The 25,746-nt window shown below is 42.8% G+C and overlaps 1 protein-coding gene across 2 annotated transcripts in view; it reads right to left on the bottom strand.

The window, feature by feature from the left end:
* Positions 1 to 2,524: 2,524 nt before the first annotated feature.
* fgd5b (FYVE, RhoGEF and PH domain containing 5b) overlaps positions 2,525 to 25,746 on the bottom strand; it is a 64,455-nt gene continuing 41,233 nt past the window's right edge. For both annotated transcript variants that reach the window (XM_029775361.1, XM_029775362.1), the window contains exons 9-21: positions 25,036 to 25,086; positions 19,502 to 19,560; positions 19,157 to 19,228; positions 18,590 to 18,658; positions 10,020 to 10,103; positions 9,649 to 9,728; positions 9,152 to 9,248; positions 8,775 to 8,912; positions 8,504 to 8,606; positions 8,097 to 8,236; positions 7,646 to 7,744; positions 3,590 to 3,744; positions 2,525 to 3,363 (exon numbers count right to left, since the gene is read on the bottom strand). In XM_029775361.1, the coding sequence (XP_029631221.1) occupies positions 3,327 to 3,363; positions 3,590 to 3,744; positions 7,646 to 7,744; positions 8,097 to 8,236; positions 8,504 to 8,606; positions 8,775 to 8,912; positions 9,152 to 9,248; positions 9,649 to 9,728; positions 10,020 to 10,103; positions 18,590 to 18,658; positions 19,157 to 19,228; positions 19,502 to 19,560; positions 25,036 to 25,086 (1,184 nt within the window). In that variant the 3' untranslated portion in view covers positions 2,525 to 3,326. The remainder of the gene's footprint in view (positions 3,364 to 3,589; positions 3,745 to 7,645; positions 7,745 to 8,096; positions 8,237 to 8,503; positions 8,607 to 8,774; positions 8,913 to 9,151; positions 9,249 to 9,648; positions 9,729 to 10,019; positions 10,104 to 18,589; positions 18,659 to 19,156; positions 19,229 to 19,501; positions 19,561 to 25,035; positions 25,087 to 25,746) is intronic.

The following is a 25,746-nucleotide window of genomic DNA, read 5'->3' as shown; positions in this document are numbered from 1 at the left end:
AGGGAATATAGGACTGAGGGAACACAGGGCCCAGAGAACATAGGGCTGAGGAAACATAGGGCTGAGGGAATATAGGACTGAGGGAACACAGGGCCCAGGGAACATAGGGCTGAGGAAATATAGGGCTGAGGGAATATAGGGCTCTGGGAACATAGGTAGAGGAATCATAGGGCCCAGAGAACATAGGGCGGAGGGAACAAACTTTGCTAGCTCAAGGCAACATTGCCATCTCTAAAGGAAACTTGACGACATCATCATGATGGCAAAGTTGTTTTCTACTAATTATTTGTATACTTTAGCAATGTCATCGTATTTCCAGGCTTCTATAGCGTAATTTCCATAAAACAGTCATTAGCCCTCGTTCAGAAAGACTGACCATTAACCATCAGTTGGACATCAATATGCTGCGAGATCTAACAGCGTTGATAATAATGCCAACGACCGAATGAGGTGCCACCCATGAATAGTCATAGTCTGAGCAGAACCTGTGTTTTAAAATGTCAGGCATTAAGGTACGTGAAGCTGGCTAAGTCGAGTGCAGGAAAGTGTTCTGATAAAATAAAGAAATAGAGAATTCATTCAGTAAGTACTGACATATTGGTTTAGAAAGGCTGTCTTGGACTGTGAACATGACAGCACATATTGGGGGTTGAGTAAACCCACCATCTCAAACCTTGGCGGATGACGTAATAATACATGGAGAGCCACTCTTATGCTTCTGATATCACATGAAAACAACGGTCACGTTGGCATGTGGTCGGCTACACCCTAGTAGTACATGCAGTTTAATAACATTTACCGTTATTGTTCACTGAAAACAATCTAGTTGTTTCAACTAATTATTATTAAGTAACTGGTTCCACAGCCTTTTTTTTTTTTTTTTTTCTCAACTTTTCGTGTTATCTAAACAACAACAAAAATTGTTGGCCCAAACTTAGCTCGAACTTGAGAAAACTTAGGCAAAAATTCAGTCAATTTAAATCTAAATTATTATTTGGGCATCTTAACTAAAAAAAAAGCTGGGCAACTGGTTACACACACACAGTGCTTTTAACATGCAATGTTTTCAACTTACATATTTGACACATGTTGACATGATTACCTTGTGCATGTTCATTTATACAGAAATGATTCATATAGCAGATGCTCTTATCCAGAGCAATTATGGTTAAGTGCCTTGCTTTAGGGCACATTGACAGATTTTTCAACTTGTAGGCTCGGTGATTTAAACCAGTGACCTTTCGGTTACTGGCCCAACGCTCTCAACTGCTAGGGTACCTGCCAACCCCACGTCCCCATTATTCAACATGTGCTCACCTGGGATTTGAACGCACAACCTTTTGGTTCATGGCATTCCAATCTTCCTGCTACACCAACAAGTCTGTGTCAGTTCTCAGTTAATCTGACTATTCTCTCATCATTGATTTGATTTACTTGTTTCAGCCATTTGAGGGTTTTCTGTCTCATTGTTTAATGTTGGTGGGGTATATTACTCTGTTTTAATGTTACTCCTTAATCCAGCGTTTCCCAAACTCGATCCTCTGGACCCCAAGGGGTGCACGTTTTGTTTTTTGTCCTAACACTACACAGCTGATTCAAATGATCAAAGCTTGATGATTAGTTGATTACTTGAATCAGCTGTGTAGTGCTAGGGTGAAAGCCAAAACGTGCTCCCCTTGGGGTCCCGAGGACTGAGTTTGGGAAACCTTGACTTAATCACTATGATAAATAAAATATTTTTTCTTGAGTGTACTTTTAATAGAGCTGAGATTTACTTTGAGGTGCAAAGTGTAGCAATACAGGTGAAATCAGTCATTGACACAGACATGGTGGCTTAGAGTGCAGTAAGAGGTTGTGACTTCAAATCGCAGGTGAGGACATTTTCAATACTGCAAGGACTCTCCAGAAGGTGGTGCGGTCTGCACAACGCATCACCGGGGGCATTCTACCTGCCCTCCAGGACACCTACACCACCCGATGTCACAGGAAGGCCAACAAGATCATCGAGGACAACAACCACCCGAGCCACTGCCTGTTCACCCCGCTACCATCCAGAAGGCGAGGGCAGTACAGGTGCATCAAAGCTGGGACCGAGAGACTGAAAAACAGCTTCTATCTCAAGGCCATCAGACTGTTAAACAGCCATCACTAACTCAGAGAGGCTGCTGCCTACATTGAGACCCAATCACTGGACACTTTAATAAATGTATCACTAGTCACTTTAAACAATGCCACTTTAATAATGTTTACATATCTTACATGACTCAAATCACATGTATATATTGTATTTTATACCATCTACTGCAACTTGCCTATGCCGCTCGGCCATCGCTCATCCATATACTTATATGTACATATTCTCATTCACCCCTTTAGACTTGTGTGTATTAGGTAGTTGTTGGGGAATTGTTAGATTACTTGTTAGATATTACTGCACTGTTGGAACTAGAAGCACAAGCATTTCGCTACACTCGCATTAACATCTGCTAACCATGTGTATGTGACCAATAACATTTTTATTTTATTTGATATGAATTCCTGTATAAACGAACATGCAAAATGTAATCAAGTTTGTGCCCCAAAAAAATGTGGGTTCAGGTAACACTCTGCCCGAAAAGTCTGTGGAAACTGTTATTTAATAATAACTAGTTGAGACAACTACATTGCTTTTACAGTGTTCTTAAAATAAAATAAAATATCCCAAAAAAATGTGAATGTAAGTTTCATTCCATTTGTATAAGTAATCCAGAGTGGTTAATGCCATGAAAAACTGGAGGGAGAGTCATAGGTAGCCTTGGTGGAATTTTCCAGAAGGGTACGTATCTGGGACAGCTTCTCTCTTGGCTCTAGGCATCACACCTGCTGTAGCAGCGGGATGGGGACGTTGGAAGATGACAAAGTAGGTGAGCGTGTCCCCTCCTTTAAGAACACCATGTCTTGTTCTCTCCTCTTCCAGTCCACACAGTAAGACACAACCGTCACAGCTGACTAAAGGCAAAGTGAACATATTCATCCTTCTTCCTCTTCTTCCCTTTTTGTTTTACATTCAGGCATTCTGAGGGACGGCTATGTGTAGTAGGAGAGTGGCAGCGAGGACTCCAGGGTAAGTCTGAAAGGTGAGATATAGGGCGCGTTCCTCTGTCCAGGCGTTGCTGACGCCTGCCAGAAAGGTATTTTATGTATCAGCTAACCACATCATATGTTATAGTAATCTGTCAGTCGATGACACAGTTGATGACGTGGCACGCAATCATTGGTTGATACATGCAACGTCTGAGCAGGGGAACGCAACCACAGTCTCAACAAACCACCCAAGATGGCCACTGCTATAAAACTGTGGCTTCCTCCATGGTATTCACCCATCTGGATAGAGAAGAAAGTGCTGACTGTAATAACATTGTAATAACAATATGTTTGTTGTGTTGATCCTGTTGTCAATGTGAGTCACACCTATGAGGTTACTGAATGAGGCCTGTAACTGGGGCCAGGAGTTTTACCTCACTATGTAAAAGGATAAAGGCTATAACTTGGGCCCATAGTTTCTCCTGGTCAGATCATGTGGCCATAAAAGGTGCAGTGCAGAGCTCACCTCTCAGCAGTGTGGTTGTTCTCGGCCTTAAAGGTGTAGTACAGGGTCTTCTTGTGGTACAGCTCAAAGACGTTGGTTGTCTCCTCTCCACCTGGCCTCTCAGGCAGCTTCACTGTGAAGCCCAACAGAGGCAAACTCTCAGATGCCACCTTCTCCTGGAGACAGAGACAGAGACAGAGACAGAGACAGAGACAGAGATAGAGACAGAGACAGAGACAGAGAGAGAGAGAGAGAGACAGAGAGAGAGAGTTTGTCTTCAGGGTGTAGTCTTCAGGGTGTAGTTTGTGGGGGTTTTGTGTAGGGGTGTAACGGTTCGCCAAACCCATGGTTCGGTACGTATTGCGGTTTTGGGGTCGCGGTTTCGGTACAAAATGAAATGCCAACAGTTACTGTAGTTAATTGTTGTTTATTTAATCAAATACAAAGTGTTGGTATTCCTGATTCCATATATGATCATGAGTCATATAATGCCTGATGAGAGCACAATCAGGAACATCAACACTTTGTATTTTCTTAAATGAAAATACAAGATTACTCAACAACACAAAAATAAAAAACAATATGCATGTGAAATCAATATGTAAACATGGCTCAGACATTGTATAGGCCTATGCTATAATGTTTTTTTACAAAGAGAAAAAGACTGGCACTTGTGTGACTCTCATAAAGGGGCGTGTCTCTAGCGCGGTAATTATCATTTACCACTCCGGGGTAATGTGATGGGCTGTCACTGTTAAATAAATCTTCTTCAGGATTGGTGGGTCCCCTGCAGGACGGTTGAGCTAACGTAGGCTAATGCGATTAGCATGAGGTTGTAAGTAACAAGAACATTTCCCAGGACATAGACATTTCTGATATTGACAGAAAGCTTAAATTCTTGTTAATCTAACTGCACTGTCCAATTTACAGTAGCTATTACAGTGAAATAATACCATGCTATTGTTTGAGGAGAGTGCACAGTTTTGAACATGAAAAGTTATTAATACATAAATTAGGCACATTTGGGCAGTCTTGATAGAACATTTTTAACAGAATTGCAATGGTTCATTGGATCAGTCTGAAACTTTGCACATACACTGCTGCCATCTAGAGGCCAAGATATAAATGGCACCTGGGCTGGAATAATACATAATGGCCTTTCTCTTGCATTTCAAAGATGATGGTACAAAAAAAATTACCAAAAAACGGTTGTTTTCCTCTTTGTATTATCTTTTACCAGATCTAATGTGTTATATTCTTCTACATTCCTTTCACATTTCCACAAAATTCAAAGTGTTTCCTTTCAAATGGTACCAAGAATATGCATTCCTTGCTTCAGGGCCAGAGCTACAGCCAGTTAGATTTGGGTGAAAATTGAAAAAAAGGGTCCGATCCTTAAAGAGGTTTAATTAAGTAGCTCTCTATAGCCCTGGAGGTTCATCCATCTGTAGCAAGCGCAACCCATGGTGCATTGGCCAATTCATTGACAACTTTGGCTTTAGCTTGCTTATATACTATCTGTTTGCTGAAATTGGTGCGAGAGAGCTAATTTTGTTACGTGGCTCGAGCACTTTCATGAGGCGCTGAACACTGGCGTAACGCAATTTCTCTGGACCCTACCCCTTTCCTAAAATACAAAATCGAATGTGTCAGTCAGACAGCTACTCACAAAGTATAGACTACCGATTGCTGTCCATGGTGCTGAAATTGCAACATGTCTATGTAGCTGCCTATCGAATCGACGATAGGCTTTCTGTAGTGCCAGGGCATATAGCCTATAGCTTTGCTTTAGCTAATGGATAAATGTTTATTGCCACATTTTCTCATGTTAAGCCTAACATTTCACGAAGCTATACACGGTGTCTCAATGCTGACATTTAGACTGCTGGCTGGCGGTAACAATGTAATTACTTGTTCAGTAATTAAAGTTGGAAATTCAAACAATGCAGATTGCAAAATGTATTTTCGATGCAACTGCAAACTAATCAGCTACCAATCAATTTTTTTAAATTATATATACAACTGTCCTGTATAGGCTACATGAACCTGCATGACATGAGTCCTCCTCTTGCGCTCTTCCAGCTTGGATAGAAAGTTGTTGTGAATAAAACCAGTCTATTAATGCCAAATAGTACAGTCAGTCCACCCTCAAAACATTAGCTTACTAGGGATTGTTTCATTGCGCAGTGTATCCTATAGCTATACAGTATTTAGCTGCTATTTATACACTTAAAAAAAAATACAAATAGCCTAACAATTCTCCTGAAGTATTCCTAGCTGCCTCTCTCTGTGTCTGTGTCTCTTTTTCACTTTCTTTCTTGAAGAAAAAAAAAAGTTGATCAGTTTCTGTGCTTGTCTCTCTCTATTTGTTTTCTATGTAGAGGGCTATAGTAGCTACAGTATGCTACTGCAGTGCCTTGAATTTTTGTGTGCAAACCACGGCCTGTAGGCGTAGGTTGCAGCCCGACTGTTTTCTATACTAAGTATTGACAACCCAGACAGTCTTTCCTGAGACATTGTGTATTAAATGTCCATTGTGCTGCACACAATTTAAACTATAGCAGAGATAAGGAACTGCTGATATTACAACCACACAACTCAAACGTTGGTTCACCAGCATGAACGAAACTGGGGTTTCTTTGTTTGAGCCCTCAAGAACTGTTGCCCGCTAAAGATGATAATCTGTTTACATCTGCCAATGTATTGGCTGTCCACTAGCCAGGCGACATGTCCCCAGAGCTTCTTATACAGTTCATTTATTTTCGTAACATGTTGAGGCCGGTAATTAAGGAGAATGAGAGGCTCAGTTAAAGATATTGCAGAACTAAAACTAATAAAGAACTACCTAAGAAGCATTATGACCAATGACAGGCGCATGGGCCCCTCAAGGGTGGGGGGCAGCCCCCGCCCCCCACCCCTCCCTTGCGTCCAGTGTGCCAGTAGTGCTGAAACCCCCTATTCTCAACCAAAGAGAATGGCCGCATTTCCACGGCTATAAACATACCTATCTCTCTTGTAATTTCTTTGGCCTGGTCAGAATCAGTTGAGAAGGGCTGCTTGAATGCAGAGTGGAGAGAAAATGTTATGTTGATGTTTTTTTGCATTTCCGTCTGGATCCGGTGGTAGGAATACTGGGGTGATGTCGGCATAAATGTGTCAACATCTTTCAGGTGTTGGTAGCTGCATAGGCTATTCTCGTTGAGCAGTGGCGACATAATCTCTCTGTTCATCGCTGTTGTAATCTACTGGGAGGCCAAAATGTTCCCAAACTGGAGATTTAAACGATGATGGAGGATCCTCCTGGTTTATCGATCCCACCACCCTCCATCATACCGAACTAGTTCCCGGCTCCACCTCACAAAAGGATCGTTTGAAATCCGGCAATTAATATTGAAATTCTGATTACAAAGTGCGCATAGGCTCTAATTCTTTTTTTCAGATCAGATTTACAGCAGTTTAGCCATAGCCTATAGTCCTAGGGTTTTATTTTAAAATATTTGTTTTATGTATTCATTCGGGTTCACAGGGCGGACCGAACTGATGTCCCCATACCGAACAGTTCGTTACGAATACAAGTACAGTTACACCCCTAGTTTTGTGAATACAAGTACAGTTACACCCCTAGTTTTGTGAATACAAGTACAGTTACACCTCTAGTTTGGTGAATACAAGTACAGTTACACCCCTAGTTTTGTGAATACAAGTACAGTTACACCCCTAGTTTTGTGAATACAAGTACAGTTACACCCCTAGTTTTGTGAATACAAGTACAGTTACACCTCTAGTTTTGTGAATACAAGTACACTTACACCCCTAAGTTTTGTGAATACAAGTACAGTTACACCCCTAGTTTTGTGAATACAAGTACCACAGTCCCCTAGTTTTGTGGGCATTCACAAACTAAGAAAATAGAGCTATACTAGAGAAACCCAATGCTCTTTCTCCATCTGAGTTGGGTATGTGTAAGTTACAGATTTACAGGGAGAGGTGTTGTAGGGGTGAGATGTGTGTGAGGGTTCAGGTTTAAGGGGAACGTGTTTTCCCCCTCACCTCGCGGGCCTAGTAGGTGTAAAGCACCTTGTCTTTGAGTTGGAACCACAGCCTCTTCCAGTTCCTCTTGCTCCTCTTACTGCGCTGTTGAGTCCCGCTCATAGAGGCCTCCTCTGACACACTCACCTGGAGACAACACAGGAACAGCCATTAGTTAGATACATAACAGTGCACAGCGAAACCTATACTGCCACTTACTCAGTACAACCAAGGTGCATGAATTGAAAACCAAAATGATTGATATTTTTGCTGAATTTTCTATAATAATTTTCTACAATGATAGATTCTTACAATTATCTTATAATTCTAACATCGTAATTTGGGTCCAATAATAAAGGAGTACTTTTCAAATGGATAACAGTACAGGACTGAGTAATGTAGCGACAGCAGGATGTGGACAATGGCTTTCGCAATGTCAATGTCAACCTCAACCAATTCCCTGTTCATTTGGTAGAATAGGAGTGGTGTGTGTGGATACCTGGCTCAGAGATGCGGTGCCCTTGCGGTGTCTCCACAGGCTGGGAGGGTGAATGTTCTGGAAGACGGCAGAGATTGGGCGGCTGGAGCGGCGGTTAGAACGAGGACTGTCAGTACCACTCGCCCCAGACACATCTCCTCCTATGGCGACAGAGAACACCTTAATACTGGACTCACACACATTCAATGTACAGTATAGTACAGTATAGTACAGTCCAGTATGGTATAGAACAGTATGGTATAGTACAGTATAGTACAATACAGTATGGTATAGTACAGTATAGTACAACACATTACAGTACAGTTTAGTACAACACATTACAGTACAGTTTAGTACAATACAACACATTATAGTATAGTACAGTTTAGTACAATACAAAACAGTAAAAGGCAGGAGGCGTAGTGTACCTCTCTTCTTGAGCTCGCTGTAACAGTGGTCACACACTTTGGCCATGTGGTCCTTCAGGTACTTCAGAGGGTATCTGTTCCTGGAGCAGCTCCGACACACAATCTGAGTAGAGCAAGACCAGGACACGTCAGAACACTAAACACACACAGGTCAGACCATAGACTACCGTACACTCCAGCCACATCATACTGCACAAAACTATGCTTCTAGGTAACATAGCCATTCTTTTAAAACATTTTCATTCCATGTGTGTGTGTGAGAGAGACTCACCCTCCCGCAGGCGTGGCAGTGGTGTCTGCGCAGTGTGAGGCTGAAGTCTGAGGTGCAGTTCATACACATCATCACATGGGATACAGGCACCAGAGTAGGAGCCTTCTCCCCCAGGGACAGCCACAGACGCTCTCTGGCCTGGGAAAGAGAAAGGACAATATAGTTTCAACATGCTGCTACCACACTAGACTTCACAGTCACACTGAGGAAACAGGCTGCAATGTAGCCTACAGACACCTGCAATGCTATGTAACTTTAGTAAATGTATGAGTATTGGTTTGCTATTGTCATTGAGTGGGGAGCATAACTTTGTTATTGCTAAAATTGCTAACATGACTTTTATGTAAGCACTGTCTCCCAGTCAAAGTCCTCCTCACCTCTCCAGAACAGCCGCTGAAAGTTCCAGGTCCTCTGGCGTGGTCAGACACTGTCCGACTCAGAGTGTGGAACCAGTCCTCTCTCTCACTACAGGAGCTGCACACGGACACACAGAGCACAGGTCATTAAGCCCTCTTACTGTACGGAGTCTCATTTAGCAGTAATGTCCCACTGGGCATAGACGTCAATTCAACATCTATTCTACAGTACGTTGGTTCAACGTAATGTCATTGAAATTACATGGAAACTTTGATTCAACCAGTGTGTGTCCAGTGGGGTGTTTGACTACGTTACCTTTAGCGGTAGAAATGGACGGAGTGGTCTAGATACGTGGTCAGGAAAATAACACTGACACTACTTGTAAAAGAGCCTAGAATCCTGGCACAAGAGGCGTAACTATACTTCATTCACTGTTGAGACAGTAAAGTTGGTGACCACGAGAACTGTGAACCCCAATCATTATACCGACCAAGGTGTATGTATTAGTGTGACGCACCTGGCTGCCAAGGTGATGGAGATGTCTGCTCCCTCGATCCTCAGAGCGTTCTGCACATCCTCTATGATGGGTTTACTGACCTGGAACATCAATCATCAAAAGCACATGACATAGACTGATGAGGAATCAGTGAGAGAGAGAGGCCAGATAGGTTTAAAAAGGGAAGAGAGAATGAGAGGATGGAGAGAGAGCGAGAGAGAGGGAGAGAGGGAGAGAGGGAGAGAGGGGATGGTGAGTGGCAAAGTGAGATATTAGGGAGGGACAAAAAATAAGTGAGAGGGAGTGAAAAAGACAGAGACATAGTTCGAGAGAGGGGGCGAGTGGGGAAGAAAGGTGAGAGGGGAATGAGTGATGGGGAGGAGGACTCTGACCTTCATCCCAGTCAGTATTAGGGTGTTCTTCAGTCTGTATTTCCCGTCTTGCTGAGGGTAGGTGTACAGCAGCAAATCATTCATCTGTTAACACACAAACACACTCATTATTCACTGACAAGCCTTAGAATCAAACGCACTCTCATTCTCTATCCTCAAAGCCAATGCACAAGATAATACTGTACACAAACATTCCACTGGTTCAGCTGTTGGATAGAACAAGTACATGGAGAAATTAAACAATGTGAAATGCATACATGGACTTATTCTCAGTACTAAAATCCTATTGACATTATGCCTGCATGCTAACTGACCACATGATGGCGGTCTAAACTAAGAGGAAACTATCAGTTCCTTAAGGAGGAATTGGGCTGTTTTAGTGATCATAATTTCATCAGATTTGAGCGCGTTCGAGCGGAACACTTTTGTCAAGACGTTGACCAATGTTGGTTACTGCCTTTCAAAATGTGTTGCATTATGGGTATACACATTCTTCCACTTGCGACTACATGTCGACTGCATGACCTTTACAACAACCATGTGATCCCGTGTGGCTCAGTTGGTAGAGCATGGTGTTTGCAACGCCAGGGTTGTGGGTTTGATTCCCACGGGGGACCAGTATGGGGAAAAAAATTATAAAATAAATGTATGTATTCACTACTGTAAGTTGCTCTGGATAAGAGCGTCTGCTAAAAATTAAAAAAATGTAAAATGATCAAAGGTCATAAACTTTCAACTGCAGTCAACTGGAAATTTCTGCAGTTGCTCCTCACCAACTGCAACTTGAAGTAGGAACTGAAGCATTGTGGGACACAACCTTCTGTTTTTTTGGACTCAAAAGGCACTACATGCTCATAAATGGTTGATGTCGCCACCTGTCATTGGTTATTAGCGATGCATGTTTACTGTTTTGGTTGGATGACTATTTAGAGCTTAAATACATCTGTAACCTAACATCCTTACAATCTATGTACATAGGCCTACATGTCATTTACATTTCTAACATAAATGAATTCAATATTAATGAGCAAGTAGCCCAGACACCAGTCGTAGGGTTAATACCAAGTGTATTTGACTGCTTGGCTTATCGCTTGGCTTATTGTTTAACCAGTAACTTATGTGAACTGATGTACATGTAGTCTAATCATTTTCATAGTGTTTACCCAGTATGTGAACTGATGTACATGTAGTCTAATCCTTTTCATTTTGTTTCCCCAGTAATGTATGTGAACTGATGTACATGTAGTCTAATCCTTGTCATAGTGTTTACCCAGTAACTTATGTGAACTGATGTACATGTAGTCTAATCCTTTTCATAGTGTTTACCCAGTAACTTATGTGAACTGATGTACATGTAGTCTAATCCTTTTCATTTTGTTTAACCAGTAATTTATGTGAACTGATGTACATGTAGTCTAATCCTTGTCATAGTGTTTACCCAGTAACTTATGTGAACTGATGTACATGTAGTCTAATCCTTTTCATAGTGTTTACCCAGTAACTTATGTGAACTGATGTACATGTAGTCTAATCCTTTTCATTTTGTTTAACCAGTAATTTATGTGAACTGATGTACATGTAGTCTAATCCTTTTCATAGTTTTTACCCAGTAACTTATGTGAACTGATGTACATGTAGTCTAATCCTTTTCATTTTGTTTAACCAGTAATTTATGTGAACTGATGTACATGTAGTCTAATCCTTTTCATATTGTTTAACCAGTAACTAATGTGAACTGGTGTATATGTATTGTGTTATCTTTTTCTGTACAGTGAGTGTTTTGTCCTTCATGTGATTTAATCAAATTCTGTTCTTAACAGAATGTGTCTTAATGACAAAAGCAACATACAGGTTAAGAATTAGGGGAAAGTGGGATACCTAGTCAATTGTACAGCTGAATGCCTTCAACTGAAATGTGTCTTCCGCATTTAAACCAACCCCTCTGAATCAGAGAGGTGCTGGGGGCTTCCTTAATCAACATCCATGTCTTCTGTGCCTGGGGAACATAGGGTTAACTGCCTTGCTCAGGGGCAGAACGACAGATTTTTACCTTGTCAGGTCAGGCATTCGATCCAGCAACCTTTTGGTTACTGGCCCAATGCTCCAACCACTAGGCTACCTGCCGAAAGGCTGTTTTTGCAGCATATGGATAATGTGATGCTGACATGCAAACACTTACCATATAGTAAGAATCTTGGTGGACTCCATTTAATCACATCTGTTACAATTCCATGTTGCACAATCACAAATAATAATGAGGAAGGTACAAGGGCATGAAGTAATGGCAAACAACAGAGCATATTCCATATGCTGCAAAAACACCTATATGTTCTCATTCTAGTAGCCTATGCACTAGCTGGTTATATTTTGAGAAAACCATCACAAAAATACAAAACAAGTCTTGTGAATGTTAGAAAGAGCTTGGGATGATTTCCTAATTTCCTTATCAGGATATTCATTCCTTCGACCATGTTGATCATGTTGTGCTTCGTGTAGGAGAAGTGGAATATCAATAGCATCCACTTCATCGGCAATAACAAAAGCAAATGCCATGTCTGCCATTTCCTAGAAACAGCAGAAGTTGTCCGACTTGTTGTCTGTGCATATGTACCTCCCCCAACATTACTTGTTGACTTCCGTCTACAGTCGGCTACTTTGGTCTTACCACTCAAACGCACCCAATGTCACAACTCAAGATGTTTCCCCGTTCCCTTTCAGTCAGTCACTTGGTATAACATACTCTGGGGAGTAAGCGACCAATCACATTCACCTTAAGAAAAATGAAATCACGCCCAACAGGCCAATGGATGCCGAGCCTGCCGTCGGAAGCCCTGCCTTCCTGGCTATAATACCGGGGCTCGCATTCATTTCCTCAATTCTTCAGCTCGCCTGGAGGAAGAACGTGTCACGAAGTTTACAAACGTTTCAAGCACACAAAGACTACAAGATTCGTCTCCGACTTAGGTGTCTGTTAGTGGGGAGAGAGTACCCGTCCCTCTAGATCAGGGGTATTCAACTATTACGAGCTCCGGAGCCTTCTGGTTTTCTGTTCTACCTGATAATGAATTGCACCCGCTTGGTGTCTCAAGTCTAAATCAGACAATGATTATAGGGGAATAATGGGCAAATGCAGTGGAAATGGCTTTCAGGTCCAGAGTTGAGTTTGAGAGCCCTAGATGTTGCGAGTTTTGGGTCTTGGTATCAGTTTTTGAGTTTGCTAAAAGCCAACTACTTTCTGCTCTACTTGTGTAGCTAATGCTTCCTTGCTTGGGTAGGATGGTCAGTGGTAAGAGTAAGTTCAAAAAGGTTAACCAGCTGAGTTTGAACCTCCAACCGTGCCCAAGGGCATGAGGTTTCACAATGAAAATTAAACATACTCACGAGTGATGTCCTGTTTGCCTGGGGTGGAAGGCTCAGAGCAGTTTGTGTGACTATTGTCTCCGGCTGGGTTCAACTTCCATTGGGCGTCAAGCTGACTTTGTGAGAAAGATTGGGGCTGCTGGCGAAGGCTCTTCCAGTGAAGCGACCTCGGGAATGGGGTTGTCTGAGGCTGGGAGAGAGCAACAGCGGTGGTCAGTGTTGATAGGGGTGTCATCCCAGCTGAGTGAGGCTCATTCCAGTTTCTCTGGCAGTGTTCAGAATCCGGATTCCGAATATACTATCCCTGATTGTATCTGGAGGGTTTCCAGTGTGTGAATTGGATGACATCAGTACTGGGCAGCCTAAAGCCACGGCTTTGGATTTGTCGGGGGAGAGTGAACCATTGGTGGTTAATGCGCCTGTGTCGTAGGGCGGCAGATCACCTGGGGGCCGTCTTCTCCCTCACAGTGGAGGTCCTCCAGGTTTGGTGTAAGGTATTTACCTCCTGTCCCTGTAACGGTGAAGCGTTGCTTACCCCTGTTTAAAGATTTCACTGATGAGCTAAAGGTAACCCGGGATTCCCCTCATTCAGCCAGGCTGGTGCTACCAGGTTATGACAAGTTCATGAATGTAGAAGGTATGAAGGAGACGGAGCTTGTTTGCACCCCACCGATGGATGGAAAGCTGGCGAGTTACTTAGCTCCAGAGGCTAACAAGGGGGCCAATCCTAGCATGGTGTGCCGGCCGATCAGCTGGACAAGTGTACCAGGCTGAGGGTGTGGCAGCCCGGTCGTTGAATGTGGTCACAATGATGCAGATGTATCATATCGATTTGCTGCTGCAGCTGAATAGGACTGTGGAGGTGGCGAAGCCGGTTCCATTGTTTCTCAAGAAAATCCATGCTATGGTTGATTCTGTGCTGCGTCTGTCCCGCTGTACTGTCCTGGGTATCGGGAAAAGATACTGGTTGCGGAAGTCCCCAAACCTGGTGTGGGTTGGGTATCAGAACGGCGGTACCACGAAAGCACATTGTTTTGTTTTTGTTTTAAACAAGCACCTCAAAGTTTGAAAGTTCTAAATGTTCACACTTCACCAGCTATTGCAGTCGGAGCATCCCAGTGATTGGTTGACGTCCATAGATCTGAAGGATGTATATTGTCATGTGGCTATACATCCTCCCTACAGACGTTTCGGAGGTTTCCTTTCGAGGGTGTGGCCTATGTGTTTCTGGTCCTGCTTTTCGGGCTTTCCCTATTGCCCCGCACCTTTTGTATGGTGGTGGAGGCGACTTTGGCACCGATGTATTGACCTTTCTGGATGATTGGCTGGTCGTAGTGGAGTCGAGGGAACAGGTGGAGCTCCACACTGCCACGCTGGTTTCTCATATTCTGGGGTTCATAGTGAGCCAAAAGAAAATGAGTTTGACTCCGGCTCAGTGCATTCAGTTTCTGGGTCTTGTTGTGGACTCGGTTCTGAATCATGCATCCGGCTCCATCTGCCACGGTTCCAACTGGGGCACTCAGTGCCGTTTCGCTTGCGCCTGTGTTTATTGGGTCTGATGGCCCCTATGATAGCTGTGGTGCCTCTTGGACTTCTGTTGATGCGTCTTTTTCAGCTCTGGGTGATTGCTACACATCTGGATGCATCTCGCCACTGCTCAAGGTATCCTTCTCCTGCCTAAGGGTGTTGACTCATTGGACGGACCATCGACTGCTGTTGCAGGAAGTTCTTATAGGCAGGATAGCGTCCCAAAGGGTGATCACGACAGACACATCCTTACTGTGGTGTGGAGCACTATGTGTGGTTTACTCGGGAAAAGGGATTTGATCAATAGCACAAAGGGCACTGCATATCAGTTACCTAAAGCTACTGACTGGTTTGCTAGCGCTGAGGTGTGTCCTTCCAATGTTGGAGGGCCAGCATGTGTTGGTAAGGTCCGGCAGCAGGACAGCAGTGGTGTACATCAACAGGCAGGTGGGGACGTGGTCTCTCTCTTTCCTAAACCTGGCCCATTATCGGCTCGTATGGAGCAGCGCGCATTTCCTCTCGGGCAGGTCAAGTATTTATCCAGATTTCTCAACGTGGGTGCGGTTCTACTTTCCAGTGGGGTCCTATCTCTACGGAGTGGAGACTGCACCCCTGGGTGGTTGCCCAGATAGGGGGCCAGTTCGGCAGGGCCAACGCAGATCTTTACGCATCACGAGAAAATGCGCATTGTTGTCTGTTCTTCTCAATGAGGGATCTTGGCACTCCGTTAGGAACGAATGCTTTGGTCGCCTCGGCCCCTTATCAGTGGCCTGGGACCCTGCTCTATGTGTTTCCTCCAGTGGACCTGATTCAGGCCACCGTGGAGAGGGTCCGTTAGGAGGGTCTGTTGTTGATTCTGGTGGCACCCCGTTGGCCCAGACGACCCTGGTTCCTAGAGATCATACGTCTGTTGGGCGGGAACCCATGGAGGGTTCCGTGTCATCGGGATCTATTGTCCCAGGCTCACGGGAAAGTTTGGCACTCACGAACGCAGATATGGGATCTGTGGGTTTGGCCCCTGAAGGTTGAATTTGACGGCTAGGGGTTTACCCTCAAACGTGAATACAACTATACAGTCGTCACGTGCACCCTCTACAAGAGGCTATACAAAACATAAGAACACCTTCTCTTTCCATAATATAGACTGACAAGGTGAATCCAGGTGAAAGCTATGATCCCTTATTGATGTCACTTGTTAAATCCACTTCAATCAGTGTAGATGAAGGGGAGGAGACAGGTTAAAGAAGTATTTTCAAGCCTTGAGGAAATTGAGACATGGATTGTGTATGTGTGACATCCAGAGGGTGAATGGGCAAGACCAGAAATGTAAGTGCCTCTGATGGTAGTAAGTGCCAGTTGCACCAGTTTGTGTCAAGAACTCCCAACACTGCTGGGTTTTTCACACTCAGCAGTTTCCTGTGTGTATCAAGAATGGTCCTCCACCCAAAGGACATCCAGACAACTTGACACAACTGTGTGAAGCATTGGAGTCAACATGGGCCAGCATCCCTGTAGAATGCTTTCGACACCTTGTAGAATCCATGCCCCGATGAATTGAAAGGGAGGGGGGGGTCATGTAGGGATTGACGGCTCTACCCCAAGGTGTCATCCTCTGTTCGGTGCGGTTCCTGAAAGGCGTGAGTCAGCTCAGAACAGTGTCTAAGCCTATGGCACCGACCTGGACACTTCCAGTGAATATGATTGGCAGTTGACTCCCCATAGTATGTTATACCTGGTTCCCTCCTTCAGAGAACTGTAGTTATATTCATAACTGTACGTTTTTCTGATCGCATGACATGTGCCCTACTCATCATTCAACTAGGACCCTGAGCACACCATAACTCCACTTCCCTGACAAAGCGAGAGTACTATGTTGTAGAAAACACTAAATGGATGATTATAGCTGTGTGTGTCATCATGAGTGGATTGACAGTTTATAGCTCAGTGTTTTATTTTTACATGTTAAAGGGATTTCCCACAAGACGTTCCTACAGCTTTTCCAATAACATTTCAAATTAAGTTTTATGTTGTTGGATAATATTTCCAAATATGATTGAGTAAATCATCTTAATGCTAATCCCTCGAGTTTGACAACAGTGACTTATAAAACACAAAAGTTGACTAATACTGGGGTATAAGTAGATGTAAATAAAGGTCATTGGTCATTCGAGGATAGGCATCATTTGGGATTAGCTTTACATTTTCAGATTATATTTGTCTTTCTTTAAAGCTAGAATCCGCAGTTTAAACAATAACAAAGCCAACCCCACGTCTCTGTTGGTAAAAGGCAATCGGCCTGGGGAAATGTACCCACTCTCAAATTCATAGACAGAACTATGGATGCAAGGACTGACCATCCATGAGATCAAAATGTTTTGAGGATATAGTGTTTGTTTACATTTCATTTGTTTACAAACATTGGAGTAAAACAAGCGTATATTTGGGGTTCTGGAGGAGTTGACAGTTGAACTAAACTCACGAGGCATTTATATATAAGTGATATATTCTTCAAGAATCAATAGGTATATAACATTATTTTATATGTCCAAAATGGATGTAGCAACAGCAGATTGCCCCTTTAACTCTGTAACTCTTCTCTCCATCTTCGTTTACCGCCACTGAGAGGGCTGGACATTTGAAATAAGATCGAAATCCCCTTTTATTCTGTAATTATGTGTCATAGTAAACCATTCCTTGTTTTATGCTCTTTCTTTTCTGCTCACATGCCTCTCTCTCACTTTGAGATGGCACAGTCAGAGTGTTCTGTTGGCATGGTTACAGAGGGGGCTAGCGCTGCCAGGCTGCTAAAGAATGGCCTGTCTGAAGTCGTTACTCTATTTAGAGTTATGTCTTTATAAATTACACCCTCCCTATCCTCCTCCTCCTCCTCCTCCTCCCCTCCTACCCCAGATAGGTGACCCATACTACCATATCATGAGTGAAGATGTAGGGTTGCTTAGGACGCGGATGTTCTTTTTTAGAAAGATGACAGTATCTAGGTGGGGACAGGAATGAGTAATGATACAATTTCTGATTAACATGGTGTGGTAAAACAATAGCAGGACATCCATGTGAACATCTACTGATCTACATACTAAGTATTGCACATTTCTATCTCGCTCTATTTCTTAAAGACAGTTATGACTGGACGAACTAACATAAAGAGGTTTAAATAGAGTTTTCTCCAGGTCTAGTGTGTGTGGCTGTATCAGCAGTGTTGAACAGAAAAACTACCAGGTTTAGTGTGTATGGCTGAATCAGCATTGTTCAAAAGAATGAGTATCTGGTCTAGTGTGTATGTGGGTGTATGAGGAGTGTTCCTGAGGTTCCCTGTCCCATCAGTAAAGAGCAGCTCAGGAAGCGCCCATTCAGAAACATCCTGCCAGGAAACTGCTCTCTCAATAGCAGGGTCTGGGAGGACCAGGCCATAGATATAGCGCAAACAGAACAGAACTGCTGCTTCTCCTTTTCACATTTACATGGCAGAAGATGGTGCATTGTTGTGTAGTCATAATGACAAGTGTGGTGACCATGTTAAAATTAGAGCAAATTGTGATTGAAAATTCTGTTAAACAATGGTATTTTTAGCGTAAAAACCCCATTGCTTGTTCTGTCAGTTGTATATCTATAGGTTTGTGCTGGTGAGTGTCCTACCCTCCCACCAAACAGGAAGTGACATTTACCAGAAACAGGTGGCGTGGCTGTCTGAACTTCCTGCTGACCTTCATCAGAGTGCCCTCCTTCACAAACACCTGAGAACACACAAACACACACACACACACACACACACACACACACACACACACACATGGTCAGACATAGGGTTGAAAAATGTCTGGTCCAAGGAATCCCGGAATTCTTTGAAAATAAGCAGGAAATCCGGAATCCTCCAACCAGGATTTCTGGAAAACCAGGGAATTTATTAAACATTTATTTATTTATTTTTTGAGAATTTTATAACCCTAGTTAGACAATGTAGATTAAATAGCAATTGGGGGCAGTCAGTGTTCCACGTATGGGAAGTATTCGTCAGTTTTAACATTGAATCAAGAAAGTTGGAGAGAGGGCTTTTAAAGAGTCCTTTAAGAGTGTGTGCCTGCTCTACTCCACCCCACCTAGACACAAAGAGAGGGCCAGGGGATTCCCAGCTGACTGATTATATAAAGGGCGACACGGGTGGGATGGAGAGGTGGAGGGTGCCCCGAGCCCTGGGTAGAAACAATGGTGTTATCAGGCAGGACGGAGCTCACCCTGCCAGGCTGGAGCAGATCCCTCTGGCCTCGAACACTGTACTCTATGTTGACCAGACGCAGCAGGTTCTCCTGAGAGAGAGAGGGAGAGAGGGGGGAAGGGAGAGAGAGCTTGTATGAGAGATTATGCCAACATTCCATGTTAAACAATAACAATAACTAAAAGATAAAACGTTGTGCATCCCACAACACTGACTGCACACGCTAACACACACACAGGCAGACAGGCAGGCAAATAGGCACATAGACAGACAGACAGACAGGAATGCACTCATGCACACATACTGTACACACACCATGTTGGAGGAACTGTCACAAACACTTGTCTTCGCACTTGAAACTCACCCCATGTTTCAAACTGTCATTGGCTTGATCCGCAACGTCTGATACTATCCCGAGTGCGGCTGAGAGAGAGGAGACAGTGAAAACAGAGAAGTAAAGGGGTGTTAAAACAAAAATCAAAACGTACAGAGAACCAGAGGGACAGAGACCATTCTCATCTTTCATGACGTGTACATGTCGTCCACCCTTTTATCTAAGAAAATGTAGCCTATTTCAGAACAAAGTAGCCATTTTCATTCGCTATAGAAATACATAAAAACGTACATTTATTTTGCAAGCGCCAACACTTTCGAAAACGTTGACAAAATGCACTCATTCATTAACACAAATGCAGCCTGTAGAACAGAGGTGCAGTCTGGTAAAAAACCCTGAAAGAATCTCCGTTATAACGGAAGAATCCACTGACACACAAGACCATATTTTGTAGGAGAGCTGGCTGATACAGTGTATTTGCAGGCAGTGTACTATTCAACAGTGTCAGTACATCAGGGGGGAAATTGTGATGTAGATATTTGGGGGGATGAGGGGTGTTTTCAGGGGTATATGGAGGGGTATTTTGAAAAATAATATTTTGTATTATTATTATTAGGGAAAATATATTTTGGGGGAGAGGGGGGAACAGCTAACTTCCTTGATTTCACAACATTTCCTATATAAAAAAAATGAGTCAGAATTTATTTTCTGCAATTCTATACATTTTGCCATGGGACAGAGAGACAAATGTGCAATTCATGTCATACTATTCTTCATATTTTGCCATGAGGATGAGAGAACATTTTGCACTTTCAAAGCTAATGTCCTGTTACTCTACAAATTTTTCCATGAGGCTGAAAAAACATTTTGTTTTAAAGTAACTGTCCAGTGAAAATCTCACTTTTAAAATGTCATATTCTGTTAACTCATCCAAATAATGTTGTTGACTCATCCAATACTGGTATTTGTGGCCAAAGCATAAATTGGAGATTATAATTTTTTTTTAAATCACTTCAAACTTGTATCTCAAACAGACCATTTAAAAAATGCTTGATATTTCCTCATAGAGGATGATGTCATCCTCCTGAGGAGGATGAGCTGGCCAATCAGTGTTCTACTCGCATTAATATTTTTTATGACCGGTATATGCCCACACCATTCTGATGTTGGGGTACGCCCACACCATTCCAACAAAGAAAAGCTGCTTTTTAACATAGTTAAGGAAAACTATTTCACTCATATTGTAATTAATTATTAGTCATATTTAATAGAAATCCGGAAACACTGGACACTTAATACATTTTAATTGGTAGTTACAGTCTTGTCCCATTGCTGCAACTCCCGTATGGACTCGGGAGAGGCGAAGGTTGAGAGCCATGTGTCCTCCGAAACACGACCCTGCCAAGCCACACTGCTCTTGACACCTTAACCTGGAAGCCAGCCACACCAATGTCTCGGCCAAAACACCGTACAACTGGCGACCATGTCAGCTTGCATGCGTCCGGCCCGCCACAGGAGTTGCTAGAGCACGATGGGACAAGGACATCTCGGCCAGCCAAACCCTCCCCTAACCCGGACGATGCTGGGCCAATTGCGCGCCGCCTCATGGATCTCCTGGTTGCGGACAGCAGCGGCAGAGCCAGGGATCGAACCCGGTTGTCTAGTGACACCTCTAGTGATGCAGTGCCTTAGACCCCTGCGCCACTCGGGAGGCACTGGACACATACTTTAAAGATAAACTTTGGCCAAAAATGCAAAAATAACTTTCAACTATATAACTGATCAATGCACCATCATACCAGGTCATTTAATGTTTAAAAAAAATTATGAATAAGATATTTGACTACAGAAGTACCATTTCTTACCAATCTCTACAGTTTCCGTCCAAAAACAAATCATGTGAAATGACGTCAACACATACTGGAGGAGTTACTGGCTAGCTACAAGTGGCTAGTTCAGTTAACAAACTAGCTACGTTGGTCGTGGTGCGTATGACCAGAATGACACATCGATGAACCACCAAAGGCACACCCCATTTTTTTTGAAAACTGAGAAAGCGGATAAGTTGGACAGTTTTTCGTGCCCAATGTCAACCGTTAAAGCTAATTTCTACACATTTTGCCATTGCTTATGATGTGTTCATATGCTATCTGGGGGGGGGGCATATTTTTCAAGAAATTATTGAGGGGGATGAATCGACCTGTTCTGAATATATCCTCCATGGCAATTTCGCCTATGCGAGTACCTGTGCTTTTACACATGCTTTGTGAAGGTGGAGAAGCATTTCTCTCCAAATACTGTGGTCTTAACAGAATTGTTAACAGAACAGCCCCCTCCTGTACTCCATGTTCACCCATGACTGCATGGCCACACACGCCTTCAACTCAATCATCAAGTTTGCAGACCATACAACAGTAGTAGGCCTCATTAACAACAATGACGAGACAGCCTACAGGGGGAGGTGAGGGCCAGGAAAATAACCTCTCACCCAACGTCAACAAAACAAAGGAGCTTATCGTGGACTTCAGGAAATGGCAGGGGGAGTACCCCCCTATCCACATCGATGGGACCGCAGTGGAGAAGGTGGAAAGCTTCAAGTTCCTCGGCGTACACATCACTGACACACTGAAATGGTCCACCCACACAGACAGTGTGGTGAAGAAGTCGCAACAGCTATCTCAAGGCCATCACACTGTTAAATAGCCATCACTAGCACATTAGAGGCTGCTGCCCTATATACATTGACTTCAAATCACTGGCCACTTTAATAATGTTTACATATTTTTCATTACTCATCTCATTTGTATATACTGTATTCTTTTCCATTCTACTGTATCTTAGTCTATGCCTCTCTGACATTGCTCGTCCAAATTTTTATACATTTTTAATTCCATTCCTTTACTTTAGATTTGTGTGTATTATTGTGAAATATTTTTCACAACGTATTCGTTAGGAAATCTAAATTGTCTTGGTAGAAGCCTTCTTCTGAGACACCGTAATGTAATTTGCTATTATTTCAGATGGCTGCCTATCCTGTCTTTCCGTTTATAATCTAATGCTAAATTGCAGGTTTTGCAGAACATATTGTTGTAATCTGCAAAGATCTTCGCAGCGGGGCATTGGCACGCTTGTTTTTCAAGTGATATTCTGATTTCAATTTTTTTATATTTTCTGGTTGGACTCATAGACTCTCTCATAGTCTCTCCCCTTTAACTGTCCTATTTGCCCCATTTTTATAACCGCTGATGATCAAAGATTGAGTCTGTTGGAGAGGATCAGCTTGAGAATACTGTGGTGTAGAATCACTGATCTACAAATAGCATTCCCTGCCAAATAATAGGCTTTGTGCAATTAAGATCCGTAGAGCTATGCCTCCATTGGCTTAGGCGACACCCCCACCAAATACTCAGGTACAACCAGAAATTGAATGACTGATTGGAGACAGTTTGAGTCAATTAAAGAGCATTTCCTAGGATGTTTTGGCTACAGCAAATCAAGTGGATACCGCTGGAAATACCAGTAAAAGAAAAAAAACACAAAAAAAACAACCAAAACACCTGATATCTGTATTGTCATAAACAAATTTCAAATCAAATCAAATGTAATTTGCCACATGCGCTGAATATAACAGGTGTAGACCTGACCGTGAAATGCTTACTTACGAGCTCTTAACAATGCAGTTCAAGCAGTAGAGTTAATACAATATTTACTAAATAAACTATAGTAAAAAATAAAAATCACAAGGTAACACAAGAAATGTACATAACAATAACGAGGCTATATACAGGGGGTACCGGTACCGAGTCAATGTGCGCGGGTACAGGTTAATCGAGGTAATTTGTAAAGTGACTATGCATAGATAATAAACAGTGAGTAGCAGCAGTGTAAAAACAAAAGGAGGGGGGTTCAATGTAAATAGTCCAAGTGGACATTTGATTGGTTTAGTTATTCAGCAGTCTTATGGCTTGGGGGTAGAAGCTGTTAAGGAGCCTTTTGGTCCTAGACTTGGCGCTCCAGTACTGCTTGCCGTGCGGTAGCGGAGAGAACAGTCTATAACTTAGGTGACTGGAGTCTTTGACACTTTTTTGGGCCTTCCTCTGACACCAACTTATAAAGGTGCTGGATGTCAGGAAGCTTGGCCCCAGTGATGTATTGGGCCATACGCACTACCCTGTGTAGCGCCTTCCGGTCAGATGCTGAGCAGTTGCCATACCAGGCAGTAACACAACCGGTCAGGATGATCTCGATGGTGCAGCTGTAGAACTTTTTGAGGATCTGGGGACCCATGGCAAATCTTTTCAGTCTCCTCAGTGGAAAAAGGTGTTGTTGTGCCCTTTTCACAACTGGCTTGGTGTGTTTGGACCATGATCATTTGTTGGTCATGTGGACAACAAGGAACATAAAACTCTATAAACAGTTTACTGATAACATTAACCTACAGGTAGTAACACACTTAGGAAAGTCCACAGAATTGAGAAGTAATGAATTCAACAACCATGTCTCTGTCACTAACAAATACAGTCATGGGTGGTAACTTTACAATTCACTCTACAAGGCAATTAGATTGGAGGTGTGGCTTACTGGGGGCGTGGCTTTCAACTAGTTATTTTTGGCCACTCGTGAGTGGAAGTGTTGTAGCAGTTTATGTGGTCTATGGTTGTGTTAATTAAAGAACGAGTATGTTTGCTGCTAATTTTATTTCACCTTAATTTAACCAGGTAGGCTAGTTGAGAACAAGTTCTCATTTGCAACTGTGACCTGGTCAAGATAAAGATAAATGATGATGCCTTTGTAAATGCTATCATAAATGCAAACTAAATATTATTGTGTTGTCCTAATTCCAACACTGAAATAGAGACCTTGGGGTGTAATAATAAAAAATACTATATGAGATGTTATTGCACAACACTGAAAGGTTTAATTCCCGAACACTGATAAAGTGTAACAGCATCAGCACTAAGCACAGTGTTATTTAACACTTAAAAGTGTGGACCTGATTTAACACTGGAGAATTTGCTGTGCACAGACACACACAGACCAGAAGGGCCAGAGATAGCACAGTAGCTACCCACTCGTGGATTACACATACAGTACACAGAGACAAGACATCCAAAATGTCTCCCTAGTGACTTACCCACACACAAAGAAAAACATAGGGTAAAATGGCTCCCCTGTGAGTTACTCAAAATGCCAAACGAGCCCAAATAAATCCCTTATAAACACATACAAACAGAGCCGACATGGCCCTCTTGTGAATAATGCAATACAGACTAAGGAGGTATTATAAACTGGGTGGTTCAAGCCCTGGATGGTGATTGGCTGACAGCCGTGGTATATCAGACCGTATACCACGGGTATGACAAAACATGTATTTTTACTGCTCAAATTACTTTTGTAACCAGTTTATAATAGCAATAAGGCACCTCAGGGTTTGTGGTTTATGGCCAATATACCACAGCTAAGAACAGCCCTTAGCCGTGGTATATTGGCCATATACCACACCTTCTCGGGACGTATTGCTTAACTATACCATGGCTAGTGCTTATAGCAGAGCTCCACTGTACCTTGTGTGTCTTCGTATTCTTTAGAGTCTGGGGAGAGGTTGTTCAGGTAATCTGGAGGATGAGGAAAACAAACAGCAGCAATTGAGAAAAGATACATGGCCATTGATTGAACCACAGTAAGATGAGACAGAATGAGAACATTTTCATCATATAACATTTTTATGTATAAATGTTTTTGATATACAGTACCAGTCAAAAGTTTGGACACACCTACTCATTCAAGGGTTTTTCTTATTTTTTAAATATTTTCTACATTGCAGAATAATAGTGAAGACATCAAAACTATGAAATAACACATATGGAATCATGTAGTAACCAAAAAAGTGTTAAACAAATCAAAATACATTTTATATTTGAGATTCTTCAAAGCAGCCACCCTTTGCCTTGATGACAGCTTTGCACACTCTTGGCATTCTTTTAACCAGCTTCACCTGGAATGCTTTTCCAACAATCTTGAAGGAGTTTCCACATATGCTGAGCACTTGTTGGCTGCTTTTTCTTCACTCTGCGGTCCAACTCATCCCAAACCATCTCAATTGGGTTGAGGTCGGGTGATTATGGAGGCCAGGTCACCTGATGCAGTACTCCATCACGCTCCTTCTTGGTCAAATAGCCTTTACACAGTCTGGAGGTGTGTTTTGGGTCATTGTCCTGTTGAAAAACAAATGATTGTCCCACTAAGCTCAAACCAGATGGAATGGCGTATCGCTG

Source organism: Salmo trutta, chromosome 14 (assembly GCF_901001165.1).
Source record: "Salmo trutta chromosome 14, fSalTru1.1, whole genome shotgun sequence".
Taxonomy (NCBI): Eukaryota; Metazoa; Chordata; class Actinopteri; order Salmoniformes; family Salmonidae; genus Salmo; species Salmo trutta.
This window is presented reverse-complemented; position numbering and strand designations above follow the sequence as displayed.